This window comes from Chelonoidis abingdonii, chromosome 5 (assembly GCF_003597395.2).
Source record: "Chelonoidis abingdonii isolate Lonesome George chromosome 5, CheloAbing_2.0, whole genome shotgun sequence".
Taxonomy (NCBI): domain Eukaryota; kingdom Metazoa; phylum Chordata; order Testudines; family Testudinidae; genus Chelonoidis; species Chelonoidis abingdonii.
In genome coordinates, this window is record NC_133773.1 from 94,818,150 (window position 1) to 94,845,787 (window position 27,638).

Consider the following 27,638-nt stretch of genomic DNA (forward strand, 5'->3'; position numbering starts at 1 on the left):
GTGGGAAGTGCAGGCCACAGTCCCTGCAAGTCCACACCAGGATCTGGGTAGAGACATCCATGGACAGAATGTCTGTCTGGATACAGGCGCTGGTGGAGGAGACAGAAGGGGTGCTAGCACAAGCAGCGCGCCTCCTCTTCACCATAGCGGCTTCCCCAACTCCTTCCCAAACTCCTTCCCAAATTTAATGAAGATTAAATTTTAGGTATTATTTTGAGAAAACAAAACAAATATTAAGTACTTCGTGTTTGTTCATATGTCTATCTTAGTACTTTATATAGTGCCTGTCACATGGTATCTAAGTGCTGCATGTGTAAATTAGAGGTACAGTGCCATAGCTATACTGAACTTCCAGGAGTTATTTTATTCTTTCTTCATGCATTTTCCTATACAAATGACAGTCTATTTATGCTGCAACCCAGAACATAACATCACAGTGATTTTTTTCTGAGGGTACTTTCTCTCACTCTCTCTTTTTTTTTTTTTTCCCCCTTGTTGTCTTCACCCTATTCCAGTTGTGCTAGGGAAAGCTTTATCAGAAAGGTGGTTTTCAGAGTATGTTCTAAAGACAATCAAATTTTAGATAGTTTTACTGTCCCCTGGTAGCTCATTCCATAGCCAAGCTCATTCCATAGCCAAGCCCCCTTTACTGATAACATCCAGGATGAGAACCAGAGATAAAGTGTTATCAACAGCATTTCCCCAGCAGTAAGTAGTTGTCTTGTGGGCTAAAGATGCAGAAGTAGTGCTCGATGATGTTAGGTCGTGGCCCATTGGTGGATTCGACAAAAACCTTTAAATTGGCAATAGAAGCAGATTAGGACCTGTGGACAGCATAGGGATGTTGTTGTCTTGATAAGTATTCCATTAAGGATATGTCCTGCACAAACTAAAGCCTCTCCCTAGCTTCCGCCTTCGTATAGATGCAGTGAATTATGATAATCAGATGTATATATCTTAGAAGCATATATTCTAATGAAATTATCGGAAGCATGCCAGTGATGATGATATAGTGGTATTTTTGGTAGCACATCAAACTCTCTAGGGGGTTATTTTTATAGAATGTGTATAGTCCTTAATTCCATTCACCTGCAGCTAGAAATATAACTGAATCATGAATTGCAAGTAACAGATTTAATATGTAGTAATTGTTTGTGTTACCAAAAGAAGCTATTTAAATCTAAAATAAAAATGTTCAAACAATAAGAATTTTTAAAAATGCTTCAGATCAGAATGATAGATGATTTTACTCTCTCTAACAATTAAAGAGATGCAAATATAGTTATGTGAGAATACAAATTATGTTGTTGTGAGGTCTGTGATTTATTACATTCAGTCCTCAACAATTGCCTCACCCCTCCCTCAAAATGGCTAGACCAAGACTTCACTGATAATTTTAAAGAGTTGACATTTTGAATACTATATTAGCTAGAAACATTTTCTGTACTGCACTAGAAAGTTCAGCCTTCCAACAGTATTAATGGAAGTAGTCTGTCTTGAAATTCAAGGGTGTAAGTGCCAAAGCAGTGTGTTATGCTGCAGCATTGTGATTGGCTAAAATGTCCAATTCTTGAGGACAGTCCTTGCCGCAGATAATGCAGGTGTAAGTCGCAGGGACAGAAGATGAAGTCAGCGTACTACTAGCGGTTGAGGCCTTCTCTGCTTTCTTCTTTGATCTCTGTTTTCTTCTCTTTCAACCACCTCTCTTCAGCCTCTTTGACTCCTTGGTGCAGCACAGTCTTCCGCTGTAGCCTGTTGCTAGCTGCCTCTTCCCAGCTTGTGACATCAACGAGAAAGTTTTTGAATCCCTCTTGCAAACATCCTTGAACCTGAGGCTAGGCTGGCCCAGTGGCCTTAGAGCCTCTGCAAGTTCTCCATACAAGAGATCCTTTGGAATGTGTCCGTCATCCATCTGGTGCAGCAGATCAAGCCTGTGAAGATGCCTGTTAATCTTTGGTCATTTTGTTTCTCAAGTAGTTCAGTGTCAGGAACTTTGGTTTCCCACTCAATATGTAGAAGGCAATGAAGATAGCAGGTGTGGAAAGTATATAAGGTATTCATTTTCTGCCCTGGAAAATGACAGGATGGCAGGCTTTAAAATAGTTATTTTGTTTACTGTCTTGTTGCCTCTAACTTCCATTCAACATGAGTTTATTCAACACTGCCTCAAAATTATTTAAATTAGAAATCTGTGCTTTATTATAATATGAAAACAACAGATTGGAATCTCAGGTTTCAGGTGGTATAAGGTGTTAAACTCTAGCAGTTAATGAGATATTGATTGTTTTAACCACATTAGAATTGAAGTGGTGGGATAAGACAAGGAGATGGTAATGCACTGACATGATTTTAAGGTCTAGTATCTTTGCACTTATCAGGACTTGAGTAGTACTTTGGACCAACAGAAAAGTTTCTAAATAAAACTTCCTATCACTGGCGTTGACCAATGATCAGAAAGGAAAAGGAAGAAAGTGTGCCAGTGGAAAACTCCTTTCTTCTTTGAGTGCACGTCCACATATATATTCCAGTGTTGGTGCGCGTGTGTCCCATGCACTTGAGCTAGAGACTTATGATCAGCAGTACCCGATGGGATGACTCGTGCACCCTTAGTGTCCTTGTGCTTCCAGCTGAGGGCATAAAGGGCAAGTGTGTTCCAACTTTCCCTCTGTTCCTTCTTGCTGCTCATGACTACAAATTGGAGCTCTCAGTGGCTGCCTCTAAATTTTATGTTATTAGCAGTTGAGTACTAGCTAGTTAGGTTAATGTGGGAATTTTACAGTGTTTCCTTTTGTTTTCTTTTTGAAGAAACTATTCTTGTTTGTTTACTGGGGAAGTACTGTCTGTACTGGTTCAGTCAAAACTGAACTCATCCCCAGGTTGTGAAAATTGACTACTTTGTGAGACAGTAATGCTCTTAAATGATGGGCAGGGTAGGTGCTTAATATGCCTAGATGAGGGGCACATCACCGAGGAGTGTGCTTTCTGCAAGTCATTTTGCAAATAAACCCAGAGATGTAGGAAACTTCAAGTTAAACTTAAAATGATCTTAGTCTGCTTGGAGTTAGTTCATCTATGTCTCATCTAGGAGTGCTCCAGTAGCCACTTTATCTAGAGCCACAAACTTCTACCCTGAAAAACCTTGACAAAGCCTCGTAAGACTTCTGAAGAGAAGTGTGTGCATAAACATATTGGGAAGAATATCACTTTTCCATAATTTATATTGTGAAATACTTGTGTACTTTAAATGTGAATTTGCTTTGTGACAACATTCAGGTAGATTATTTTAAAATATCTAGCGTCTTCTAGTTAGTTTTAGCATGGTTGCCTATATAGAGTATTTCAAAGCTTCAGATTAACTTTACAATATTTGCTTGTTTCTTTATAATACGTTTTTCATTGTTTGATTTAGAATGTTGTGATTACAAAAATTCCCTTGACTGAACATAAAGATTATTTTGTACAAAAATTACTCTAACATAACATAGAACTATTCAGACAGTGTTAATAAATCTAGAAGACAGAATGATTTGAAGTAACTAAATTATAAATCTGATCATGAACCAATGTACCCTTTTTACCTTTCCAGTTGATAAGCTCTATGAGCTCAGTAGCAGAGCACTGTCTCCCCTCCTTACTACGCACCTTGTTTGACTGGTACAGGCGTCAAAATGGAACGGAAGATGAATCTTATGAATACAGACCTCGATCTAGCACAAAATCTAAGGGGTAAGTGCCATTGCCTCCCCTCCCACCCCAGCAAATCAAAATTTGGTTCATATGTTTATTGCTGTAGTTGTACTTTTTGGATAACAAAATATTTCATATTTTGGTCTCTTATTTCCTGGATCAGCAGACGGTAAAGTTTCTCATATTTTGCCCTTAATCTGGGGAGAAGTAACACCTTGACGGGGCGGCTCCAGGCACCAGTGCTCCAAGCGCATGCCTGGGCGGCAAGCCACAGGGGGCGCTCTGCAGGTTGCCGCTAGGGTGGCAGGCAGGGTGCCTTTGGCGGCTTGCCTGCGGAGGGTCCACTGATACCGCAGCTTTGGTGGACTCCAGCAGACATGCCTGCAGGAGGTCTGCTGAAGCCGTGGGACCAGCGGACCCTCCGTGCTTGGGGCAGCAAAATGTCTATAGCCGCCCCTGCACCTTGAATAACTTAAGATTCCTAGAGCTAATTTAAGGAGCAGCATTGATGCACCCTGAAGTGATTCCTAACTAGTTTGCATCCTCTGGGTTTTTTTCCTCTCTCTACCTTTGTGGGGAGGGGACAAGTCATGGAAGCAGTAAGAAAAAAAATCAGAAAGATTTTCTGGCCTCCTGAAACTGTTTAAAAAAAAAAAAATCCTGCTGCCCTCCAAACCTCAAATTCTTTCCTAACCATGCACCAGGGCTGGCTACAGGCACCAGGGCTGGCTACAGGCACCAGTGAAAGAAGTAGGTGCCTGGGGCGGCCAATAGAAAGGGGTGGCACTCCCTCCGTGACTGGGGGAGCATGTCTGGCTCTTCAGCGGCAGGTCCTTCACTCCCTCTCTTCCTCTTTGACGGCACTTCTGCAGCAGCTCAATCGGGTTTTCCCCCCTCCCTGCCGCTTGTGGTGGCAAAAAAGCTGATGCCAGCCCTGCCATGCACTGTATTGGATATGTATCTGGCTATTTTTACTTTAAAACAATCAACCAAGCACTAATATGTAACTCTTATAGTATGTATCTGAATTCAGTCCTACATATAATGTTTATTCTTAATTTCTTCTTTTAGGGATGAGCAACAGCGTGAGAGGGATTATCTACTTGAAAGGAGGGACTTAGCTGTAGATTTCATTTTTTGTTTAGTTTTAGTAGAAGTTCTAAAACAGGTAAGCTCTTTAGCCTCTACAAGGTTTGTGCTTGCTGTTAATCTTTTGTTTGTAATTGTTCACATCCACGTTTCAGTCGTCTACTTCAAGTTTTTTTTCATATAAAACTGAGGCCAACACAGGATGAGTACATGTGATGTTACAGTAATTCTTTAACTGCACAAAGCTTTCAACCTCTCCTCCTTGCTCTCTCCTCAGCTCCCCATCCCTTCCTTATGCTTTCTCTATTGAAATCTCTTAGAAGGCATGTCTACACTGCCCCACAGTTTGGACTATGGGGATGTGACTAGCAGTGCACACCAAAGTTCTGTATTGAAAATCCCCTATTTGGACATTGTGGGCATGTATGAAAAGGTTCCAGATTCACACTGATGAAGTTAAAATGCGGAAACATAATTCTTCTTTGAGAGTTCTCCACATATTCCCACTGATGAGTTGTGGTGGCTGATGCAGCTGAGATGTTGAAATGTTCTCATAGCAGCACCCATTAGAGTACTTGCATGTCCATCTTATCCTTCCCCTCAATATTCCCAAACATTCTGAGGATAAAGGGATGTATTGCCCTCTGCCACCTCTGTTCCTTCCAACTACAGCAGCAGACAGATATGGATGTCTCCAGATGTCTTGGATCCAGAGCCTTCTCTCAAGACTTTTTAGTGACTTGGATAGCTTTTCACTTTTAGTATAGTTAACATAACATAAGAACGGCTGTACCAGGTCAGACCAAAGGTCCATCTAGCCCAGCATCTGTCTACCAACAGTGGCCAATGCCAGGTGCCCCAGAGAGAGTGAACCTAACAGGCAATGATCAAGTAATCTCTCTCCTGCCATCCATCTCTATCCTCTGACAAATAGAGGCTAGGGACACCATTCCTTACCCATCCTGTCTAATAGCCATTTATGGACTTAACCACCATGAATTTTATCCAGTTTCTCTTTTAAACACTGTTATAGTCCTAGCCTTACAACCTCCTCAGGTAAGGAGTTCCTCACGTTGACTGTGCGCTGCGTGAAGAAGAACTTCCTTTTATTTGTTTTAAACCTGCCTGCCTATTAATGTCATTTGGTGACCCTAGTTCTTTAGTATGGGAATAAGTAAAATAACTTTTCCTTATCCACTCTCTCCACATCACTCATGATTTATATACCTCTGTCATAACCCCCTTTTAGTCTCCTCTTTCAAGCTGAAGCATCCAGCCTCTTTAATCTTCCTCATATGGGACCTCTTCCAAATCCCTAATCATTAGTTGCCTTTTCTGAACTTTTTGTAGTGCCAGTATATCTTTTTGAGGTGAGGAGACCACATCTGTATGGCAGTATTCCGAGATGCTGGCCGTACCATGGATTAGTTAGTATAATTAGCGTAAGAATAATTAGTTATTTAGGTCAGTTGTTATTTTTAGTGTGGTTAAATAGTTGTTAAAAAACAGAGATAGCAGAGTTGTTAAAATCAGTTCCATCTGCTGGCTAAATGGCAGATCCAAGATAAAGAAATCCAGTTTTAAGAGGTGTGCATCTTGCCTGGTAGTCTTCCTGGAACTGGACACCAATGTCAGATGCTTGGCATGTCTTGGTGAGGACCACTCTTATTTGATTTGTTCTGTCTACAGTATGTTCATTCAGAAACATGTAAGGAGCATTTGAACAGATAGCAAGCCTTCTTGTTTCAAGAAGCTTTGCTGGCAAAGCTGCTTGGAATTCATAATTCTAAGGGATTCCAGCACAAGTTAAAAAGATGAGTGTCAGCATCTTGTACAGCTAGCTTGAGGAAAGAGTACTGTGATGGAAGGTCTGGCTCTGGGGTTGAGTTCCATGACTGCCACCCAGTCTGTTCCCAGACTTTGAGCCATCAATGAAAGCACCAGAGACTCCCTTGGCACCGTCCTCTGAGGCAAGAAGTGAGTGGTGAGAAAAAAAGCCATTAGATTGTCCATCTCAGTTCCAAAAAAGATGGCAAAAGATTAAAAAAAGCACCTGTTAGTGGAGTGACATTGGTTACTCTAAGGAATTCACTGGCTCCAGATCTGTCAGCATTGGATCCTAAACTGAAAGCTAAGAGTGCTCATTAGAGTAAATCCCTTCATAAATCTCATCTAACAGATCCAAAGTTAGTTATGGAATCAACAAGTTTCTTCATCACGGATTCACACGTTTACATCAGTTATTGTGGTAGCTTATTTCTGTATCTCTAAGCATGTCTACACAAGGAGAAAAAATTGATATCTGGCCTGGGTCAGCTGAGTCAGAGTTGCAGGGCTTGGGCTCAAGGGCTGAAAAATCCCTTTGTAGACATTTGGGCTCAGACTAGAGCCGAATTGTCTACGCAGTGATTTTTAGCCCTGGAACCTGAGCCCCATGAGCCCGAGTCAGCTGACCCAAACCAGCCACAGCCAGGTGGCAGGTCTTTTTATCCCTGTGTAGATACCTTGTCAGACAAAGTCACCACAAATATCACTGCTTTTATAGTGCTAATGAATTTCCAGTATAATGGCCTTCCTTCTGGCCTATCTGCTGCCACAAGAGTTTTACAAAATACCTTTCTGCTGTAGCAGCCCATTTGAGAAGGCAAGGTATCTTGTTTACCCTTATCTAGATGATGGTCTCCTCAAACTCATATTTCAAAGGAGCTTTCTCAAGGACTTCTGTTACACATGTGCCCTCTACGAGAGATTAGGACTTTTGAGCAATATGAAAAAGTCCCACATCTGTCCTAGACAGAGAATTCCCTTCATACGAGCAGTTCATGACACACAGAAAGGTAGGGCTTTTCTGCCGTGCAAGAGGCTCCTCAGGATTCAATCTGCTGTAGGTATGCTAAATCAACAAAGTACCCAAAAAGTAACATTCTTCTTAAAGTCAAGATTTTTAAGGACTCAGAGGAAGAGGGGAGAGTGAGTAGAGAGCGTGAATATTAGTACTCCACTGAGTCCTAACAGAATTTGACTCTAGGCCATGAAGCAGTAGAAGGAATTGAGGCAGTAGAGAGCATCTGACCCCCTTCTATAGCCTCACCCTCCGAGTGTTTGGGAATGCTATTGGAAGGGGTAGGAGGGAGTGTGAGCGCTTAAACAGGTACTGCTATTAGAAGGTTACACCGGCTGGTGCAACCCAAGTGTGAAAATGCAGTGTCCATATCAAAGAACTCCAGTTACAGGTAAGTAACCTTCTTCATTTTTGTCCATTCTCAGTAACATCAATATCAGCAATCATCAACCTACTACTTCGCAGAAGAGAGTTGGCTGCATGCTAACATTTGATATTATTTGTATTAGTTTGAACTTCACATTTATTCATGTATAAAATATACTAACAGAAAATCTTACAGGAGGAAAGTCCCAGGACAGAGAGGTGTGTTGCATTCTCTGTAGTTGAATCATAAAATTCTTTTTTTGTGGGATTGTGTGTGTGTGAGGGGGGGGAGGAATACTTCTGAAATAAAAATAACTTACTCTTATTAGTCGTTGAAAATTTTAATTATTTGACAAAGCCAGCTTATATAAACATTTAAAGTAGTGTAATGTGATCTAATTAGTTAAATAAGTAGTAAAAAGTGGGTGTACATCTAGAACAAAAATGACCTTTTTAAGGATATATTTGGTGCTGACTCTTAGGAAGCAAAATGAAAACATAGTTGAAAGACTAAAAAGGAAAGCTCTTCCACTGAACACAAAATATACAACCTCTTCACCTTTTATGTGGGATTAAACAGAACCACTGTGAGATTGGCCTACTTAGATGTGGTTGTACCTGATCTCTACACCAAATCTGCCTTATTCTTAGGAAGGAATTGACGTATGCGTGGCCACTCTGATGTACAGTACTTATAAAATACTTTAATCTTCAAAAGCTTCATAAACATTATTTTTGACAGTTATTTTTTTTTTAAAAACCCACATACACTCTGGGCAAAGGTGGACTGTGCATTTGGGCCTGGTGTTCAATCATTTCCTTACTCAGGTATGTCACCTCCTTTGATGTGGTACAAACTGGGCATAAACACCTTTTTCCTGTTCTTGCTTTTTTCTTTCCTCTTAACCAGATGGATGAGCTTTTAAACTGATGCCTTTGGCCTCCTTCCCCTGACATGAATGTCTTAACGCACATTTGAGGTTAAATCTGGAATAGTCATATCACATCAGTTAGTGAGGTCTGAAATGAAACAGTTAATCTAGACTCATAGCTGTTCCTGATATCCACATAATGATGTGGTCACTTAAGTTTTTATTACCATTTTTGGTTACTTAAACTCATTAGTCAAATTATTTAGCAGAATGCCACACATCACTGATGTGGAGTCATAGTGCTTGAATATCTAGGCACAGAACCTCACCTGGTTTCAATTGTCATAGCTCCATTGAAGTCAGTGGAACTCTGAGAGTTACACCATCTCAGGATCTGCCTCCTAATCTATTCTTGAATATTTCTAAGGGGCATAGCACAGTGGTATTTATGTACTGATACAGTAAAGTGAAATGATACCTATATTTCAGATACCTGTTCATCCAGTGCCAGATCCTTTAGTACATGAAGTTCTAAATTTGGCTTTTAAGCACTTTAAACACAAGGAAGGGTAAGTCAAGTTTTAATTCATACATATAATGTTTTTGTTTTAATTCACAGTGCTTTGTCATCCGGCTGTTTTCAGACTGACTGCATAGGTTTTCTGTTCTGATTGCCTCACACCTAATGAATTTGGGGATAATACACAAAAAAACATAATTAATATTGATTTTTGAAGCTAAAAAGCATTACTGTTTAAAGAAGACAGCTGTGTGCAATAGAAAGCTTATCTTATTTGTCTTAAAATGTACGGCTCAATTTGCACAATAAGGGCAAGAAAAATAAAAGGTCGTGGTCAGGTACATAAATAAACTCTTCCCATGTAGAGTACTGTATACAGTTCCTCCTTAAAATGTATTGCATCCAGTAAGCCTACCAAAATTAACCTACACAAGTTCATATGTTATCTATTTTTAAACTTAAAAACAGAACGTAGGTATGAAAAAGTTCCCAGTGAAGTTTTGTCTTTCTATTCAGATTGGTAATTCCTCATTGCATGGAGCACCTTTTATGTTTTGTATACTGCTGAGCACACTGATACATTCAAATAATATTTTCTAAAAGCACATCCTTGTTCTTTTCTTTTTTCTCCCTTAGGTATTCAGGAACCAACACAGGGAATGTGCATATTATTGCAGATTTATATGCTGAAGTGATAGGCGTTCTTGCTCAATCAAAGTAAGCTTGATATTTCACCTCTTCCTTTTCCCTCTTTTTTTTTTTTTTTTTTCTCCCTGACTACTTTCCTCCCTACTACTTACAGCACGTTTTAATAATTTGAGCAGACTGGAAGCTTTTCCATAGTTGTACATAAGAAAGTCGGCTACTAATCAAACATTTGGCATAGCAGGCACATTGTTCTGCATTATTCCCATAGTCTTAACAAAACAAGAAATACTGTTCTTTCCTAGAAACATAAATTATACATCCTTCTACTGCACAGTGCTTCCTTCAGTATGGCACTTTCCTATCTCATTACTAGTCTCTCTCATTAGCTTGAATACAATTCCAAGTCTGTCCAATGAAGGTTGGAATAAAATGGGAGTTTTTAAGAGTTGTTACTAGTGTTAATGGCTCATAACTTAATGAAATGCATATTATGTACTGCTATAATTTAGTAAGATTTTATATATTAGACATTTAAGAAATATTTTCAAAGCTATGAAGTTTAATTAAAAAAACAAAAACAAAAAAGACCTTCCAGTGTATCTTGCATTATAGGTACATTTGATGTACGTGTGTATTCAGGCTCTGGTTTGCCTATCTGCTCCATGCTTGCACCCTGTAAGGTATTGAAATGGATAGGTATCCTCTCATTCTGGGCAGATTTTTGTAAATTACATTATATTTCCTCCTCCAAAGAATGGAACAGATACAACTCAAATGAGAAGAATGCTATCTATACTCCGTTACAAAGATATGCCTTAGATATTTTTGTATAAAGGCGGTGAGTGTAATTGTAATTTTAAAATAGCTAAGTGCTCATATGTTCAACAAAACTATGCATCAGGAAGATTTTTAAAAGGATGCTGCCATTTTTTATTTATATAGAAGGAGTAGATAGAAAGCTGACATCCCTCAATGTTATTGCTCTGCCTACATATATTCTCTGATATGCTAATCACCATAGTATCTAGACATCAAATGCAAGAAATAAAATCTGTCTACCTTAACTGTCTCTTTAACTGTAGCTACTATATCATTGTCAGATAAAGTTACCTGAAAAATGTTTAAAATAGAAATAATGTAAACTGAGCTAAGCAATATCAATGTTTGCTATGTGTGTAAATTATCCAGGTTTCAGGCTGTTAGGAAGAAGTTTGTCACTGAATTAAAGGAACTGCGGCAGAAGGAACAGAGTCCTCACGTAGTGCAAAGTATCATCAGCTTAATTATGGGGATGAAGTTTTTCAGAGTAAAAATGTATCCTGTAGAAGACTTTGAAGCATCATTTCAGTTCATGCAGGTAAATGTGCACCACCTTGAACTAATGCAGACATTTTGAGACTAGATTTAACTTCTATGTATCTTCATTAACAAGGTTCTGTCTTCTTTGATGGCTTGCATATGTGCACTGCACTGTAGGTATGGTGTGTGAGCTCCTAGTGCTTCAGTGCTGGAGATTTTTTCCCTGGCAGAAGCTTAAGGAGTGTCCTTGCCTACTGCTGAGCTCCTTGTGCTGTGAATAAGGTATAAAGGGTGGAGACACTGTCCCTCTTCCAGTACCTTCTTACCATCCATGATCAACACATTGGTGTTTTATGTGAACAACTATTTGATCTACCTAGTGGTACTCAAAAAGTTCTGACTTTTCATTTTCTTTTCTTTTAGTAGTATATGTTTAAGTTTATTTCTTTTGATTTAGTCCTTCTTTTATCCTTTTTTCAGTCTGTCAGGTCTCTGGACCCACCCTACTGGGGTGGGGAGCATATGTCAAAGTCTACTGGGGTTCAGACTTTATGGAGGCTGCAAAAAGCCTATGCCTGTTAGTGACCCTTGCCCCTGCTGCCTCAAGTGTTTTGGGTGAGTGCCATATCAGAGATAGGTACTCTATCTGTCACAGCTTCAAGACTAGGAAAAAGCTGCTGTAGGAGTGTCTCTGGTATATATTTAGATCAGCTTTGGAGCCCTCTCAGTCATCTAAGGGAAGCTCTTCAAAGACTCTTTCCCATAGTGCTCCCCTGGCTGTGTCAGCTGAAAGAGGCTGCAGATAATCCCTATCTCTGATATCCTCCTCTTTGAAGGCCAGGGAATTGGAGTCCTGGCCTCAGAAGCACAAGCAGAAGTCTGCATCCATCTCCTCAAAGCTTAGGGTGTGGGACTCTTCAACAGAGGATCCTTCAGACATATCAGTCCTCATCCTCGAAAGAAACCCGCACAGCACTTTCAAAAGATGAGCCTTGAGCTTAAATTCATAACTCTGCTAGACACTGAAAATCATGGACTGAATAGAGACACTAATATTGCTTATTACAGCAATTTATAACCCACTAAGAACCCCAGAGGAGAGTTAACAGGCCACTTTACCTTGAATGGTCTTTTGAAACGTGTGTTAACTATTTGTGCTAAATAATCATGTTCAAGTCCTGTATTTAGCAGTGATACTTTGATTTAGTTTCCCAGATCTGAAGAAGAGCTCTGTGTAAGCTTGAAAGCTTATCTCTGTCACCAACAGAAGTTGGTCCAATAAAAGGTATTTGTGATGGGTTGCCCCCCTCCCTCAGTTAGAAATTACATAAACTGGGTTCAATAATACATAAAATAAGTTTATTAACTACAAAAGGTGGATTTTAACTGAATGGAAGAGATTACAGAACAAAGCAGATTACTATGCAAATAAAACAAAACCCGCAAGCTTAGCTCAAAATACTTAAGGAAACAGGTTACAAAATGTATTTTTTTACCCTAAATGTTATTTTAGGCAGGTTGCAAAGTTTCTGTGGTTCAGAGTTCCAGTTATATGTCTTTTCAGATTGGACCCCTGTCTCAGTCTGGACTCTCACTCTTCCCCCCCCACCTTCCCTTCAGGTGGTTTTAGCAGTCTTTCTTCTTGGGCAGACAGGCCATGGAGAGGAGTCATCCTGTTTGCCTTCCTCCTCACCCTTAAATAGGATTTACATAAGGTGGGAATCCTTTGTTTCCTAAACTTGACCCCCCTTCCCTTCCAGTGGAAAGTTACAAGAAGTCCTAGGTAATGTTTAGTATCAGCTGACAAGACCACCTGACCTAGTAGTGTCACAGTTACGTCCCAGACACCTCCCAGGAGGGAGAAAGATTAGAATCTTCATAGTTTTGTTGTGCCTTCCTGATGGCACATCAAATTTGGTGGCCTGTCGTCTGGTGGGTGTTTTCCCAATACACACCCAATTGTAATGGTTACATAGGCCATACTCCTAACTTTAGATACAGAAATGGTACATGCATACAAATTGGATAATCACATTCAGTAAATTGTAACTTTTCCAATTATATCCTACAAGACCCATCTTCAATAAAGTACATCTCAGTAATGTCATATCCATATCATAAGCATATTTCCGTAAAGAATATGGAGTACAATGTCACAATATTATCTCACCCACCTTGTCTCTCTAATATCCTGGGACTGACATGGCTACAACAACACTGCATATAATTTTTCCTCAATCAAGCGAAGTGTTCCCTCCACTCCACCTCAACCCTTTCTCTCTATCCCCTACACTTGTGCGTGGCTCCCATTTGTAAGGGGACAGTAAGACTGGTGTGAGTAGGAGAAGCACTGAAACTATAATCTTCCATGGGACAAAAAACAGCTGTTAATGACTTTAGACAAACTAGTGTAAGTTTTCTACAATGGTCCCATCCCGAGCCGGGAACTTTCTAAACTTGTCCCCTCTCTTCCCTTGGTCCAAACTCCCCAGGGCCCATCACTGCCTGTGTGCTAGAAATGCACAGACATGGACACAATGATTGTTCATTGATAATCTGTTCTATAGCTTCTGCCAAATGCGTAATAGTGGTTCATTGGAAATCAGTAAAACCATTGATTTATACCCTTGTCTTTCTCAGGGACGGTTGAAGCAGAGCGTGAGCTGTGGTTAAAATAAGGAATGTAGCACAGTGCAAGAGGAGGCTGTTGGCAGGGAGGGCGGGGCTCAATTTTAACTTACCAGCCTTGGGTTCTGGTTCCTGTCATGGCTCAGTGTCCTCCTCAGGTTTGTCAAGGGGTTTCTTCTCCAGGTAGAAGTTCAGAAACATGCTGCTTGTCCTCCAGGTCTTCCAGGGTATCGTCTATGCTCCTTGCTGTCTCTTTACCCTGGCCATCATTGACATCTCATCGGACAGTGAGGTGGGGTTGAGGAGGGAGTTGTGGGTAACTTTAGACTGTGTACTGGGAGCCCTTGACATCACCTGGTCCCATTCATCATAGAAAGGACATGTATGATGAGAGGTAGTTGGAGTCTTTTGCCCTCCTGTAGAGAAGCCTCAAGTGCTTGATGCATTCCCAGCACTGGGCTCAGTACCTTCCTGCTCCAGCCTCAGTGGAATTTCCTGGTGTAGGTATATGTTCCTGCCACTCCGGGAGAAGTCTTGAAAGACTGTATGCTTCAACCATACATTGACCAGCACCTAGCAGGCCAGGTCAGCTCTTTTCAAAGCAGGATCCAGGTTCACCTTTTTTGATCAAAAGAGTGCAGCAGAAAGCTGTTCTGGTGTGAAAAGTGCAGCTCACAACTAGTAGTGAAAATGGAGGGACAGTGACCTTTATGGATTGGGTAAGGGTCTGGAAGAAATGGGTTCAGCGCATTGTGTAACTTGATCCTGAGAAGGTGGTATGTGCCTCTTACCCCTGTCCACACCGCAAACTGGCATGGGTATGGGGCTGTGCCACAGACTGAGGCATGTACTTACCCACACTCCTCAACCAGGTAGCTTATTTGCTCTGTATTCATGCCTTCTAACAAGTGCTTCTGAGGTATAGGTGTGGATAATAAGGGGGTTATGGAACTGCTTATAGTTGCTAGTGAAGATGTAGCCTTAGACGCCCTCCAAATGGATCACCAGCTGCATTGCAATGGGTTACATTCTAAGAGAGTAACATCTCCTGATAGTCTCAGTGTGTGCTTCAGAGCACATTCAGCGTCAGCTGTGTTTCTGATTCACATCCCTACTCTAGACATTTGTAGAGCAGCAATGGGTCCTTGGTCTATATTTCTACCATACATTACACACTGTCTGTCCACTTCAAGGGAAGATGCAAATGTAGGTGAGGCAGTCCTTAAAGTCCCTCTTCAGAAAAGATTCCCAAGCTATTGCCTCAGAATGTGGGCCATGGAGTCATCTCTAGTATAATGGACACCTGAAGAAGAAAAAAATGGTTACTTAACCTTCTTGTAACAGTTTGTTCTTCAGGATTTGAGGCATATGTCCATTCCACGACTCCTCCTCCTTCTCTGATGCATCAGAGTCTACCACTGGGTTCTGGTGTGAAGGCACTGGAGGATAGGTGGGGCACCTTTGCCCTTTATACACTCACTTGAAGAACAAGGAGTTCAGCTGTGGGCGGGGCTGCTCCTGTGGGTACCAGTAGGGAAAAATTCTCCAAAACCAGTGCACAAAGTGTTCACATACCTACAGTATAATGTACATCTGCAACACGTCTCAAACACTAATTGCAAGAACATTAAGTAACTGTTTTAATCTAACAAAGCTGCCTAGTAGAAAAACAACTTGGTATGTTTTACTCTTATCTTGAAACATTTTAGTTAATATGTATTTTAAACATTATATTAATCAGTGACTTAGAGCTTCTTTCAAACTAAGCTTAATATTTTTGGCAGTCAGTTACCAGTTTAGGTCCTGATTCTGCAAAGATTTACACACATGCTTAAGTACCTTGCTGGATTGGGACTATAGTGCTCATCATCTTGCAGGATCAAGCCCTTACTGTAAATATTTTCTCTAAAATTATGTTTTATGTATAAGTTATGATAGTAAATTAACTTGAAGATGATGACTGCTATATAAATGTTAAGTATTCTTAATGCCTAAAAATTTTCTAGTAATGACCATAAGAGTAGCCTCCATTTTCAGATATTTAAAATAATTTGAGCAGGAAGATTTACTTTAGACTCTTATAATTCTATTTATGGAAAAAACATAATAGAAAGACAACTGCTGTGGCAACAGTTTCCTTTTTAGTTTTCAAAAAAATTGCTGGGGGAGGGGCACAGGATTTAAAATTTTACCTTTTGATAATGGTATGAATGAGTCTAAGATGCTGCTGGGGAATAGGCTAACTTTTATTTTTAAAATTATTAATTTTAAGTAGCGGCCAGTGTAGGACAGTTGGTGATGTTCTTATACAATAAATTAAAACTTAAAATATTTTTTTTGTCTTTTGTTTGTTGTTGCTGTCTTTTTAACACTTGATCATAAAGGAATGTGCTCAGTACTTCCTGGAAGTAAAAGATAAAGATATAAAACATGCACTAGCTGGTTTGTTTGTGGAGATTCTCATCCCTGTGGCTGCTGTAAGTTGTCTTTTTTTTCTTTTCTCCCTCCTGTGTGAGTTTGATTAGTTTTTCTTCTGGCAATTCTTTCAATAGATCCTCGCTGTGTTGAATTTGTGCAGACCCATAAAAGCTGTTAGGTAAATTCTTGTCTCACTGCATTTACTCATCGGTACCTAAGTGCTCCTATGAAAGCAAGCATATTAGTACTTCCTGCTTATCTGGTTTCCCACCTGTCTTTAGGCCTAGCGTCATTGTTCTGTCACCATAACTGTTATATCTCATACTTATTTTAGTAGGCTGAATTCTGCCATTCTTATTTAGTCTTTACTCAAGGAAAACTCTCACTGGCTTGTTCTTCACCAACTGAAGCAGCCTTCAAATGTAGCCTCAAGTGTAGCATGATACTGCCTGTGATAGCCTGTAGGTGATAAATGTACACAGACCTCAAAAATGATTTTCTGTTCAAAAGAAAAGGATGCAGTCCTTTGGCTAAGTGAGTCCAGTAAGACTCAGAATTTGTGAACAACCTTGATGTTTGGTGGGCATAATCCCTCATTTCAGGGAGAAGTCACAGCCTCTGCCACTGTCTTAGAATGATTTCTCTTGCCAGTATCATCTGCATCTTATGCAGTTCGAATTTGAGCCAAACAGCTTTCATCCGAGTGCATTCCTCCAACAGACGATGACAAAGGAAAACTGCATTGCCTAGGCTAAAGGAATAGGAAACGTCTGAATATCATCAGCATGTTGAAAACACAGCAGCCTATAATACTTCTCTTTCTCTGAGGAGGTTGTAAGTCAGGAACACTGTACCATCCAAGCCTGAAAACTGATTCATAGGTATCCTAAAGATTAAAGGAAATTGTGTGTCTGATGTTGGCCTGCCATCACCTTCTCAGTAAACTTCCACACATTGAGTTTAGAAACTTCGTAGAAGTCGGTGAGATGGTTATGTCAAATGATAGTTTCATTAGCAAGTGCCAGACTACAACATGTTGCTGATAAGCAAAGTGCCCTCCAAAAGAATGGTAGGTCCTGAGTCCATTCATCAGGTGACTGAAAGGACTTCTGTCATTATGCCCAGGACTCTTCACTTAGTTACAGTCAGAGAAAACAATGTTGTTAGTTCCAATTTCTGTTATACAGCTTTCATTGTATCACAGACAATAACCCAACTCATATTTAAATGTAAAATGAAGCCAGTTATGCCTCTTTGAACCACTTTAATACATTGCTGATATCTTAAAGATTAATTTTTTATATCAAGAGAGCCACTTCGTTGGCTCATATACTTTTCAAATGCATTTCAGTTGTCTGCTTCTCATCACGTAAAAGTTTGGACTTTTGTACTGAGCAAAATGAGTTGCCATTTTTTTGATGACTGCTTTGTGAACAAAATAATTAAAATTAAGAAATTTAGTTACCTTTTATGTAAAAGGACTTGAGAGAAATTATGAACTTGCAGTTGCTACAAATGTGCAGTTCAGTGTGTCTGTCCAGTGTAAAATCAAAGTAATTATGATTACTTCTGTAACACCTTTGATGTGTATGTTTCTTTACAAAGCACATAGCTTAGAAAGATCCGTTCCCTGAAGAGCTTACCATATTAATTGGCATATACAACACAAACATTAAAGCATGAAGTGTGAAGGTGATGAAGTGTGAAGTTGGTCAGCAATGGAAGCCTAAATATTTACTAGGAGAGATGTGTTGATGGGGAGAGGATGGGTGCATGGGAAGGCAGGAGTGCTGAGTTTATAGAACAGAGTGGGAAAGCCCTTAGAGTGTGTGTGCGTGTGTGTGAGTACGTTCATGCATCAAAACAAATCTCATAGTGATTTTGCACCTGAATTGTGAAACCAAATGAAGATACTGCATTTATGATAGAGTACTCAGTAATGAGCCCCGTTCTTATTGAGTCCCAGTTCTCAGATTTAGTGTGCATAAAGAAAAAGGGTAACAGTGAGAAAAGTTGAGTGACTTCTTTTAACAAAAAAATACACAAAGGTTAAAAGAAACTTCTGTCTAAGAATTTGGTGTTGTCTACTAGTAAAATAGTTTACACACTTAGCATGTGTTTAAAAATAAGACTCTTTTTCCTTAAAGTGTGCAAATTCAGGACAGATGTTTCTGAACTTTGTTAATCGCAACATTATCATTGTTTTAATTAGATGTTTGTGCTGTATGACATTGATTTCATTTGCTGCTCATTATATCTCATACAGAAAGACTTGAACAACTGTACTGATCTTAAAGATAATCTAAATGTTGAATTCTCATATGCCTGCATAGTTCTGATTTTAATATTTTTTAACTTCTTTCTTTCTGCCTAGATTTCTATACTCAATTATTTATATTTATTTTCACTAGGCTGTTAAAAATGAAGTGAATGTGCCATGTTTGAAAAATTTTGTGGAGATGCTCTACCAGACAACCTTTGAATTGAGCTCAAGAAAGAAGCACTCACTGGTATTTAAGAAATATTTCAGTTCTCATATATTTATTGATATATATTTTAGATTTTTAGATGAATGATTTACCCTAAGGAAAGTTAAGAGAGTTCTTTAATGTAAAGTCTTAACTCCTAAAGGCAGCACAAGGATTAAATTGATGCTTTTTTATACTGCTTCTGCTCGATCTTTGATCTCGATCTCATTGTGCAGGATTTGTTCTCTCTCTGAATGAAAAGTAATTCTACCTCTGCTCTCATTCCTGAGCCTTTCCTGTAACTGACAGTTTTTAATTATTTCAGTGGTTTGTGATATGGAGTTGTTGTTCCCTGATATCTCCTGTGATAGCATAAATTCAGTTCAGTTAGAATCTCAGTGTGGATTTAATTAAAGGGCAGAAGTGGCAGATCATATATTTTTTACAGCAAACTAGCTGCCTGTTAACTACCCTGTTCTTATCTATTGGCTCTTATGCCCACATATTTCAGCTTTCCCCTGCATCTCTTTATCTCCCCAAACTTAGCTCATGGGTTTTTTTGGTATGTGTGTTTCCTTGCAAGGATTTAGCTATATTTTCTTTCTTTATTTCTTTTTTTTTTTTAGTGTAGTATTTGTCAGTCCCTTTATTCACGTACCTGTAATGCAAGTGAATTTGTCTCACTTTGCATCTGGCACAAGGCTAATTTTTGTGTCTTTGGTTTGTACTTTTATTAAATTTACTTTAAAATTATCCCTTACTCACATTCACATATGGAGGGCTTTGAGTAGAATAGAGATTCCATTGCTATCCTATTTTAAGATTCCAAGAATTAAGGAACTGCTGACACTGTAGACAGTTAAACACTGTAGCTTGTAATAAGAATGTAATGATATCATTGTCAAACTTGGTGCTGGGAGGACATTTGGTATTGTTTTTTTTTTTTTTTAAAGGAGAAACACACTGTTGCATTTATTCTTATTATTTACTAGGGTGTATTTCTCTCTCGTTAACTTTCATCCTATCTCAAAAGGGACTGTGAAGGAGACCAATTTTGTATTAGCAGTATTCTTCTATCGAAAGCTTTAGCAGCTTAACAGATCTTACAAGGCTTCCAGCAGGAAAGGACAATAGCCAAGTATCTTACAAGAGGGCTTGGCTATCACTGGCACTCTTACAGGCGCGCAACTCGCGCTCAGGGTGTGGAAAAAGACAATCCCCTGAGCGCTTGCAAGAGCAGACGCACTAAAGTTGTCAGTGTAATCAGGGCGGCAGGCGTGGACTGCGGCTCATCGCGCTGCATCGCTACAGCCCATATAGGGATGTGGTTAACAAGCAGCACTGGGAGAGCTCTCTCCCAGCGCTGCGGCTCTGACTACACTCACACTTAAAACAAGCGGCTGCCGGCGCAGCGCTTCCAGAGACCTGCAGGGCAGCAACTTTGAAATCTAATGTTGTGAAGGTAGAAAACAGGGAAAAGCAGTGCGATGAACCACCAAAGCCTCCGGTTCATCTGAGGAGTGTTGTCCTGAAGGTTATCTCCACAGAGCAATTTGATGAATCTTCGTTCTCCTCCTGTAGGCTCTGTATCCATTGATTACCTGCCTTGGTTCATCAAAACAGTTTTTTTTAAATAACTGGCACATTTTCCTGCAGAACTGTTTGTCACATTTAAAGGTAAGAACATTCTTAGATCAGAAACCTGTCACAAATCAGTAGCATTCAGTCTTATGTACTTTATAGCATTTATTACCAACTAAAGCAATTAGCTGTTTAAAAGGACACTGTCAAATAATTATTCTAAAACTTTGAATGTTTTAATTCTCTGTTGTTTAGTAATGTGTTCTGTGTTTTATGTGGTGCTGGAATTGGCATTGCATTTTTTTTTTTTTAAAGCAAAAGGTACAGTTTTAACTCATTTAGATCCGTTTGATGCTATCTTTGTGCATCACTTCACTGGTTATGTTTGCGTAGCTCTAGGAGCAGTGTTTGTTACTCGCTGTTATTCACAGCCAGCAGAGAGAGCCACACAATAATTCTTTTGATCACCAAAAAATTATTGGTGGGAGGTCTGTATGTGTGTGCGCATGCATGTGTATGTGTGCTCACACTTAAGTAAATATATAGTAATTTCAAAATTTATCTTCCGTGTGATTAACTAGTTGATTAAAAAATAAATGAAAATTTAGTCTGGAGGGGAAATGATCCCTACAATCCTCTACCAATTTTAAAGTTATGTAAACTTTGAATATAAAACTAATGTCCCTTTTACCTCTTGACTGAATTTGAATAACATTATCAATATTACTGGATTAATAAATGACACTGAATATTGATACTTGGAAATTATGGAATTTTGTCCTAATTTAAATCTATAATAATTTACTGTAATATACTCTTTCATTAATTTTTATTAATGTAGTTTATTAATGTTTGTTTTAACATCTTGGTTTTGATCTTTTTAAAGTAATGGATTCACCTTATTGTTAACATTGTTTCTGGTTAGTTATGTGTAACAATTTCCAAATCATGTCTACATGCTTATGATTTAAACTGTGTAAACCATGGTGAAAGATGCTAAAGCAAAACACAGATTTTGATGTTTTTGAAGGTTCTTTTGTCTTCATGACATCTTTTGTACATTTCTGTTGCTTGTTGGGTTTTTTGTATATTTTTCATCTAACATACTTGCAAATTTTTTCAATGTCTCCTTCTTTTGTTTTTTATTTTGCTATTGAAGCTTTCCTTTAAAAAAAAAAAAAAAAGCTGAATTTCTTTTGCATCCTGAAGTCAGATATTCCTGGCATAACGTCCATTGCTGGCAATGGATGCATTAAAACTATCAGTGCCAAGGAGCTCAAGTAGTAACTGCACAGCATGCACTGTTTACTCTCAATATTTTTGTTGCCCATTAACAACTTCTCACATTTACCTTAGGGCTCTATTCAGCAGAAATTTTATATTTGAGCTTCTGCAATGCAGAACATAGCAGTTTTGGTACTGTACATTGATAAGGGACTTAGCAGGGTATATGGTATACTATTGAGTCATTTGGACTTCAGTTCCACTATTGTTTTCTGTGGTTATCTAGCCATGGGTTGAGTGAGACTTGGTTGAAGTGAATCTTTCAAACTCCATCCCAGTTATCTTTTTATTTGGCTTCAGCTAAGCTTCTTTCTCTGTGTATGTTAGGGCTAACTAAATGAGTAATAAATTGCCCAGCCAGTTCTTCTCTTGATTTATTTTTCCCTTCCTCCCTCATTTTTTACCTGGTCTCATCATCATATTTTATTTTATGCATTTGCTTGAATTTACTTAGATATATGCAACGTAATAAAGATTAAGTACCCAGTCACTCTAAATGTATTTGACATCCTTTAAAATATAATTATCAAAATTATTTAATTAGAATATCAGCAGGTTTCATCTGACCTCCACCAGGAAAATCAGGCAAAAATTAAAAATTGAAACTATAACATTCTCATGCCACTAACTACTCTCATAACTCCCCTCCCTCCTCAAAAGCTAGGGAGAAAAGATGGGCTTTGTAGCATTGCTGATCACAACTGTGGTAGTACATTATAGAGAAAGAAATGATCTCTCGGGATGCTGTATAAGTAGATCCCAAGCCATTTAGGGCTTTATTGGTCATAGCAGTAGCTCTAAATTTCACCTGGAAACCAATAGAAATTCATTGGAGATTACGGAGCACAGGAGTAATATATTTCACTTAACAAGTATTTCCATGAATTGATTCAGTAGCATGTAACAGTATCAGTATTTTCAAGCATTTGGCTAATTTTTTAAACCATTATTTAGGATACTGTATGGTTAATTTTCAGTGTCTTGGTCAGGAGATTATCAGCTTCCTTGAGTTTGAGGATGAGGACTCTGATACTATCGTTGCTTCTTAAGGACAAGGAGGAAAAAGGATTAAAGAGTCTGCACAACTGGGAAGGGAAGTGTAGAGTAGAAGACTCGGTACTTCTTGGGGAAAGATAATTTTTTGCCTTAGGAAATTAATTAGTGTCCATTGCCACTAAACCGTTGAAGTTAGTGGAGCATTTAGAGCAGTTACCAGCAAAAACCTTATTTCTGTGAATAGAGTCCTTAGTATATGGCTACCTGTTGTTTTGTGCTTTTTTTCATCTAACATGCATGTGCCTTCCATTCTCATGTTTGTTATGTTTTGCTGTCTCACATTGCTTTATTTAGATGCCATCTAACAACAGTATCAGAAAACAAATAGAAACACTGCAGGTGAGTTAATATGTTGTAATAACATGGTGAAAGGGCGCCTTGTCTCCTGTAACTGCAGTATTTTGTTTTTGTGTGTGTTGCATTTTGTGTCTTGTTTGGTTCTGTAAAATTGCTATTGGCCCCGTCAAGAAGCAACAGCACAAAGAAGAATCTTTGAAAAAACATTTGAAAGGTTTGCTAAAGGAGAGAGTTCTGTAAATCATCTGATACCAAATAGCTTGTGAAAAGGTAGATTTTTGAGACTGAGCAATAATTTGACAGCCCAGTTCATTAAACAGCAGTGCATGTTTACAATAGTAGCTAAAATATCTACATCAAATATTTGATTATTTCTATTACATTTATTTCATACAAAATTATCTTGCATGTTAGCTAACTTGGAAACATTTTCACAGTAAAAAAGATGAAGCTGATTTATTATGATGACTTGCAGTGAACTACAGTAAAACCTGCCAAGAACAACCACTCATCAGAGTTAGCAAAAGTGGTTGCTTATAAGAGGTGGGCTCTCTTTTTTCAAAGGTTTGCCACCAGAGAGCGGTGGTGTTCCATGGCCTCTGCAAGTAGTCACTTGTGACGGGTGATCTCTCTTCAGAGGTGGTATCTAAGGCACGTTTTACTGTAACTTAAAAGACATTTACATTGTTGGTTTTACAGGTTTTAAAAAATAGAAATTTGTTTTGGTTCAGAACAGAAGAAAAGTTTTAACAATATTAAAAAGTACTGTCTTCACTAAGTGATTACATTTGACTGACATGACAAAATGCTGTTTTGTTTCTTGCCTTCATCAAGATATTTGTTTCATTAAATCATTTTAATGTGTCCCATTAGATCAGTGTAGATTCATTTTTGTTGTTGTTGTAGTTGTTGTTGCTTTTGTAACCTTTTATATATCCAGTTAAATTTTTAACAGTTTATATTATACTCTGCTGATATATTTAATCCATACAGATTCTTCCATGTTGGAAGATTTTAGGAACTAAAAGTAGAGCTATATTTGAAACAAAATACATGATCAAAATGCTTCAGATAAGACCCTGATATGTATTATCTAAAAGACTGGACTATGTCAGGATGTTTAGTTAAACAGATTTTTATTTGTAGCATATGTAAATAACCTCTACCCCGATATAACGTGACACTATATAACACGAATTTGAATATAACGTGGTAAAGCGGTGCTCTGGGAGGGCAGGGCTGCACACTCCGGTGGATCAAAGCAAGTTTGATATAATGCGGTTTCACCTATAACATGGTAAGATTTTTTGGCTCCCGAGGACAGCGTTATATCGGAGTAGAGGTATACCCATTTCAGAGAGAAGAGAAAATCCTTTTACTGTGTAAACCTTTTTGACACTAAATACAATGTCATAATTTCTATAAAATAGAATAAAAAAGCCATTTCCTTTAAGCACATTTGTTTGACTTAATGTCTAGTTGTAGGACAGGGATGAAAGTACAAATGCCTAGCAGTACAAGACAACCATGACTGATAATGGTTTAAAATTCTTGGATGCTGTTTATAAACCTAAAGCCCTCACTCAATATGAATACCTACAACATTCTACACAGGGGTGGCATCACCTCTTCCTGGTGGTGGTGGGGGAGAGGGGCCTAAGGTAGGCTAGACAGAAAATTGGGGGGGAGAGGGTTTCCCCCCTTCACCATGAGGTCCTGCCACTCTCCATGGCCCCACTTGTTGCTCCTCCTCAAGTAAGTGCAGGCCTCACTTCCTCCTCTGCCATCTCCCTGAGGTCCTGCCCTCTGGCCAGGTCAGAAGCTGGAGCCAGACTATGCAAGATGACTGCTGGACTGGCTGGTACCATGGTGCGGGTGGCAGTCCCCTGTTTCCTCCTCCTGCTGCTGCTGTTGGTGGCTGGGGTTGGGGACTGCTTGTAGCCAGTAAGAGCCGCCAGGTTGATGGGACCCGGCTCTGGGGCCAGCAGAGCCTACAGGGGCAGGGCCCAAGAGCCTGGGCTAAAGCTGGTCAGTCAGATCACTGTGGGGAGCCCCAGCCCCTCTACTTGCCCTGGGTGGCATGCGCTGGTGGACAGAGACACAGGGGGAGGGCTTCTCTTGGGCACCCTGGCCAGGCTTATTTCTCTGCTGGAGCTAGGTGCCAGGAGTCATGTCAAAAACCACTGCCAACAGATTTTGCTACCAGTAGCAGTTACAGATGCTGCCCCATCACAATTTTCTACCTGTCACATATACTGAATCAGCCATACAGTCATACTGGGTCAGACCAAAGGTCCGTCTAGTCTAGTATGCTGACTTCTGATAGTGGCTAATGCCAGGTGCCTCAAAGGGAATGAACAAAACAGGTAATCACCAAGTGATTCATCCCCTGCTGCCCATTCCCAGCTTCTGGCAAACAGATGCTAGGGACACCATTCCTGCCCATCCTAACTAATAGCCACTGATGGACCTATCCTCCATGAATTTATCTTGTTCTTTTTTGAACCCTGTTATAGTCTTGGCCTTCACAACATGTCTGGCAAAGAGTTCTACAGGCTGTGTGTTGTGTGAAGAAATACTTCCTTTTGTTTGTGTTAGGCCTGTTGCCTATTAATTTCATTTCACCTTTCCCATCCTCTGGTCCTTGGGTAGGAAATTGTGACAGGGCATCAACCAACAGAATAAACGTATGCTATAAAAAGAAAAAGAAAAATTCAGAATTAAAAATTCCAAATTAAAATTCACAGTAAAAACATAGGAAGTGCTATACTAGAAACACAGATGTCATTGTTAAAACTATTAGCAACTATTTACTTATAAATATTTTCAATGATTATTTGCTATTAAATTATAAGTTAAATAGCACAATGTCATCCATCTGCACAATGTTAACAAAGGTAAATGATGAAGTGCTAAGAGTAATAAAATAACATTTTAAAAGTAAAAAATTATAAGGTGCTAAACTGTATTTAAAAAGGATTACAAGAAAGGGAGTGCAATTCAGGGAATCACAGCAGCAGCAAAGACAAATTTTTGAACTGCTAGGAGACTTTATGCATACACTTAAACTGTTAAGGGATTCTTTTAAATATTCAGTACATGACACACAGTTTTGGGGGAATGTATGTAAAATACTTCACTGAATCAAGTCTCCATTAGCACTTTAGTATATTATATCAGATAGGGAAGAGCTGGCATGTCTAGGCATTGGGTTGCCCTGTGCTTTTAAGGACACAGCTCTGGGAAGCATGTTCTGTGATGCACTGTCCTGTGAGCAGGGAAATAAAAAAAGTTCTTTTCCTGTCCCCTCCCCCCCACACCAACCCTATTTTTGCAAATACGGCAGGTGACTCAGCCCATCTGAGGTAAATGTTACCGCCTCTGCCCCTCTCTGTACAGGGGTTTTTGCCATCTGCCATTGTCTGGTAGTACCTCAACACTAGTCTTAACCTTGGCTCCTACCCTCTGTGCCTGATTTTGCCCTTCGACCCCTTTCCTTTTCCTGCCTCCAGCTGTTTGACCCCCTGCACAGTCAATTTCTGCCCCCAGCACAGACTGTGCCAATCCCCTCTCCCTCTGATTTGCCCCCTTTTAACGCCTGTGAACAACAGGCAGCAGATTTTAAACCAAAGTGAGGGCAGCGGCTTCAGCAGATATTACTGAGTATACTCAGTCATGTTTGCATACTTAGTACAAGCCAAGCTGCAAATTCTGTCAGGTGACAGCTGCCACTCTCTCAGCTCTTCAGAGCTGGGTGGCCAGAGAGCAGGGGTTGCTACACGGGAGTAAGGCAAATTTTGGGATGGCTATAGCTCCTGCAAGCTTCTCTTAGAGCAGCTCCTGATTCTACATTTGCAGTAATGGTAGATGTATGAACAGCAGAAAAATCATAAAAGCAAACAGAAAATCTTCCTCCTAATTAGTTGAAAATAACAATTCTTCTTCAAGTAGTATCCCTATGGCTTCTCTGCTGTCAGTGTGTCTGCATCCCTGTGCTTCTGATCAGACGTCTTTGGTAGCAGAGTCCATTCGGTTCAGGCATGCTCTTTCCCTCCCTCTTGTTGTGCCTTAAGGCTAATCAGCATTGCACAGGCGACCAACCTCAAGTTCTTTCCTCAACTATCCCAGGCTAGAGACAGAGCAATTAGCAGTCCATTTATGGACTGTAGATCTTTAGAATTGTTCTCTTAGATATTATTAGTGTTTTCATTTGCCCTTTTCTTCTTATTTTTATAGGGTTTCCTTTAGTTTTTTCTTCCCTGTTTAAAAAATAAAACAACCCCCCCCTAATTTTTACTTTATTCCCTTTTTATCCGCCCCCTGGGGATTGCCCTCTGTAAGGGGTATGTCCGGCTCCCCCACTTTTAAGAGGTGCCGCATCTGCAGGGTAGGGTGATCAGATGTCCCGATTTTATGGGACAGTCCTGATATTTGAGGCTTTTTCTTATATATAAGCCTCTTACCCCCCACCCCCTGTCCCGATTTTTCACACTTACTGTCTGGTCACCCTACCTGCAGAGAAGCCATACCGGTTACAGACGACATTCTCGCTGTGTGCGGGGCCTCAGAGAAGCCCACCTTGC

General features: G+C 39.5%; 1 protein-coding gene across 25 annotated transcripts in view; it reads left to right on the forward strand.

Annotated features, from left to right (window-relative positions):
• FRYL (FRY like transcription coactivator) overlaps positions 1-27,638 on the forward strand; it is a 434,628-nt gene that overhangs the window by 245,639 nt on the left and 161,351 nt on the right. For 13 of the 25 annotated variants that reach the window (XM_075066485.1, XM_075066465.1, XM_075066471.1 and 10 more), the window contains 9 exons: positions 3,587-3,726; positions 4,759-4,855; positions 9,346-9,425; positions 10,013-10,093; positions 11,213-11,381; positions 16,336-16,428; positions 18,781-18,879; positions 20,419-20,514; positions 23,053-23,097. In XM_075066485.1, coding sequence (XP_074922586.1) covers positions 3,587-3,726; positions 4,759-4,855; positions 9,346-9,425; positions 10,013-10,093; positions 11,213-11,381; positions 16,336-16,428; positions 18,781-18,879; positions 20,419-20,514; positions 23,053-23,097 — 900 coding nt within the window. The remainder of the gene's footprint in view (positions 1-3,586; positions 3,727-4,758; positions 4,856-9,345; positions 9,426-10,012; positions 10,094-11,212; positions 11,382-16,335; positions 16,429-18,780; positions 18,880-20,418; positions 20,515-23,052; positions 23,098-27,638) is intronic. The other 12 variants (XM_075066487.1, XM_075066486.1, XM_075066476.1 and 9 more) reach the window with 1 other exon arrangement.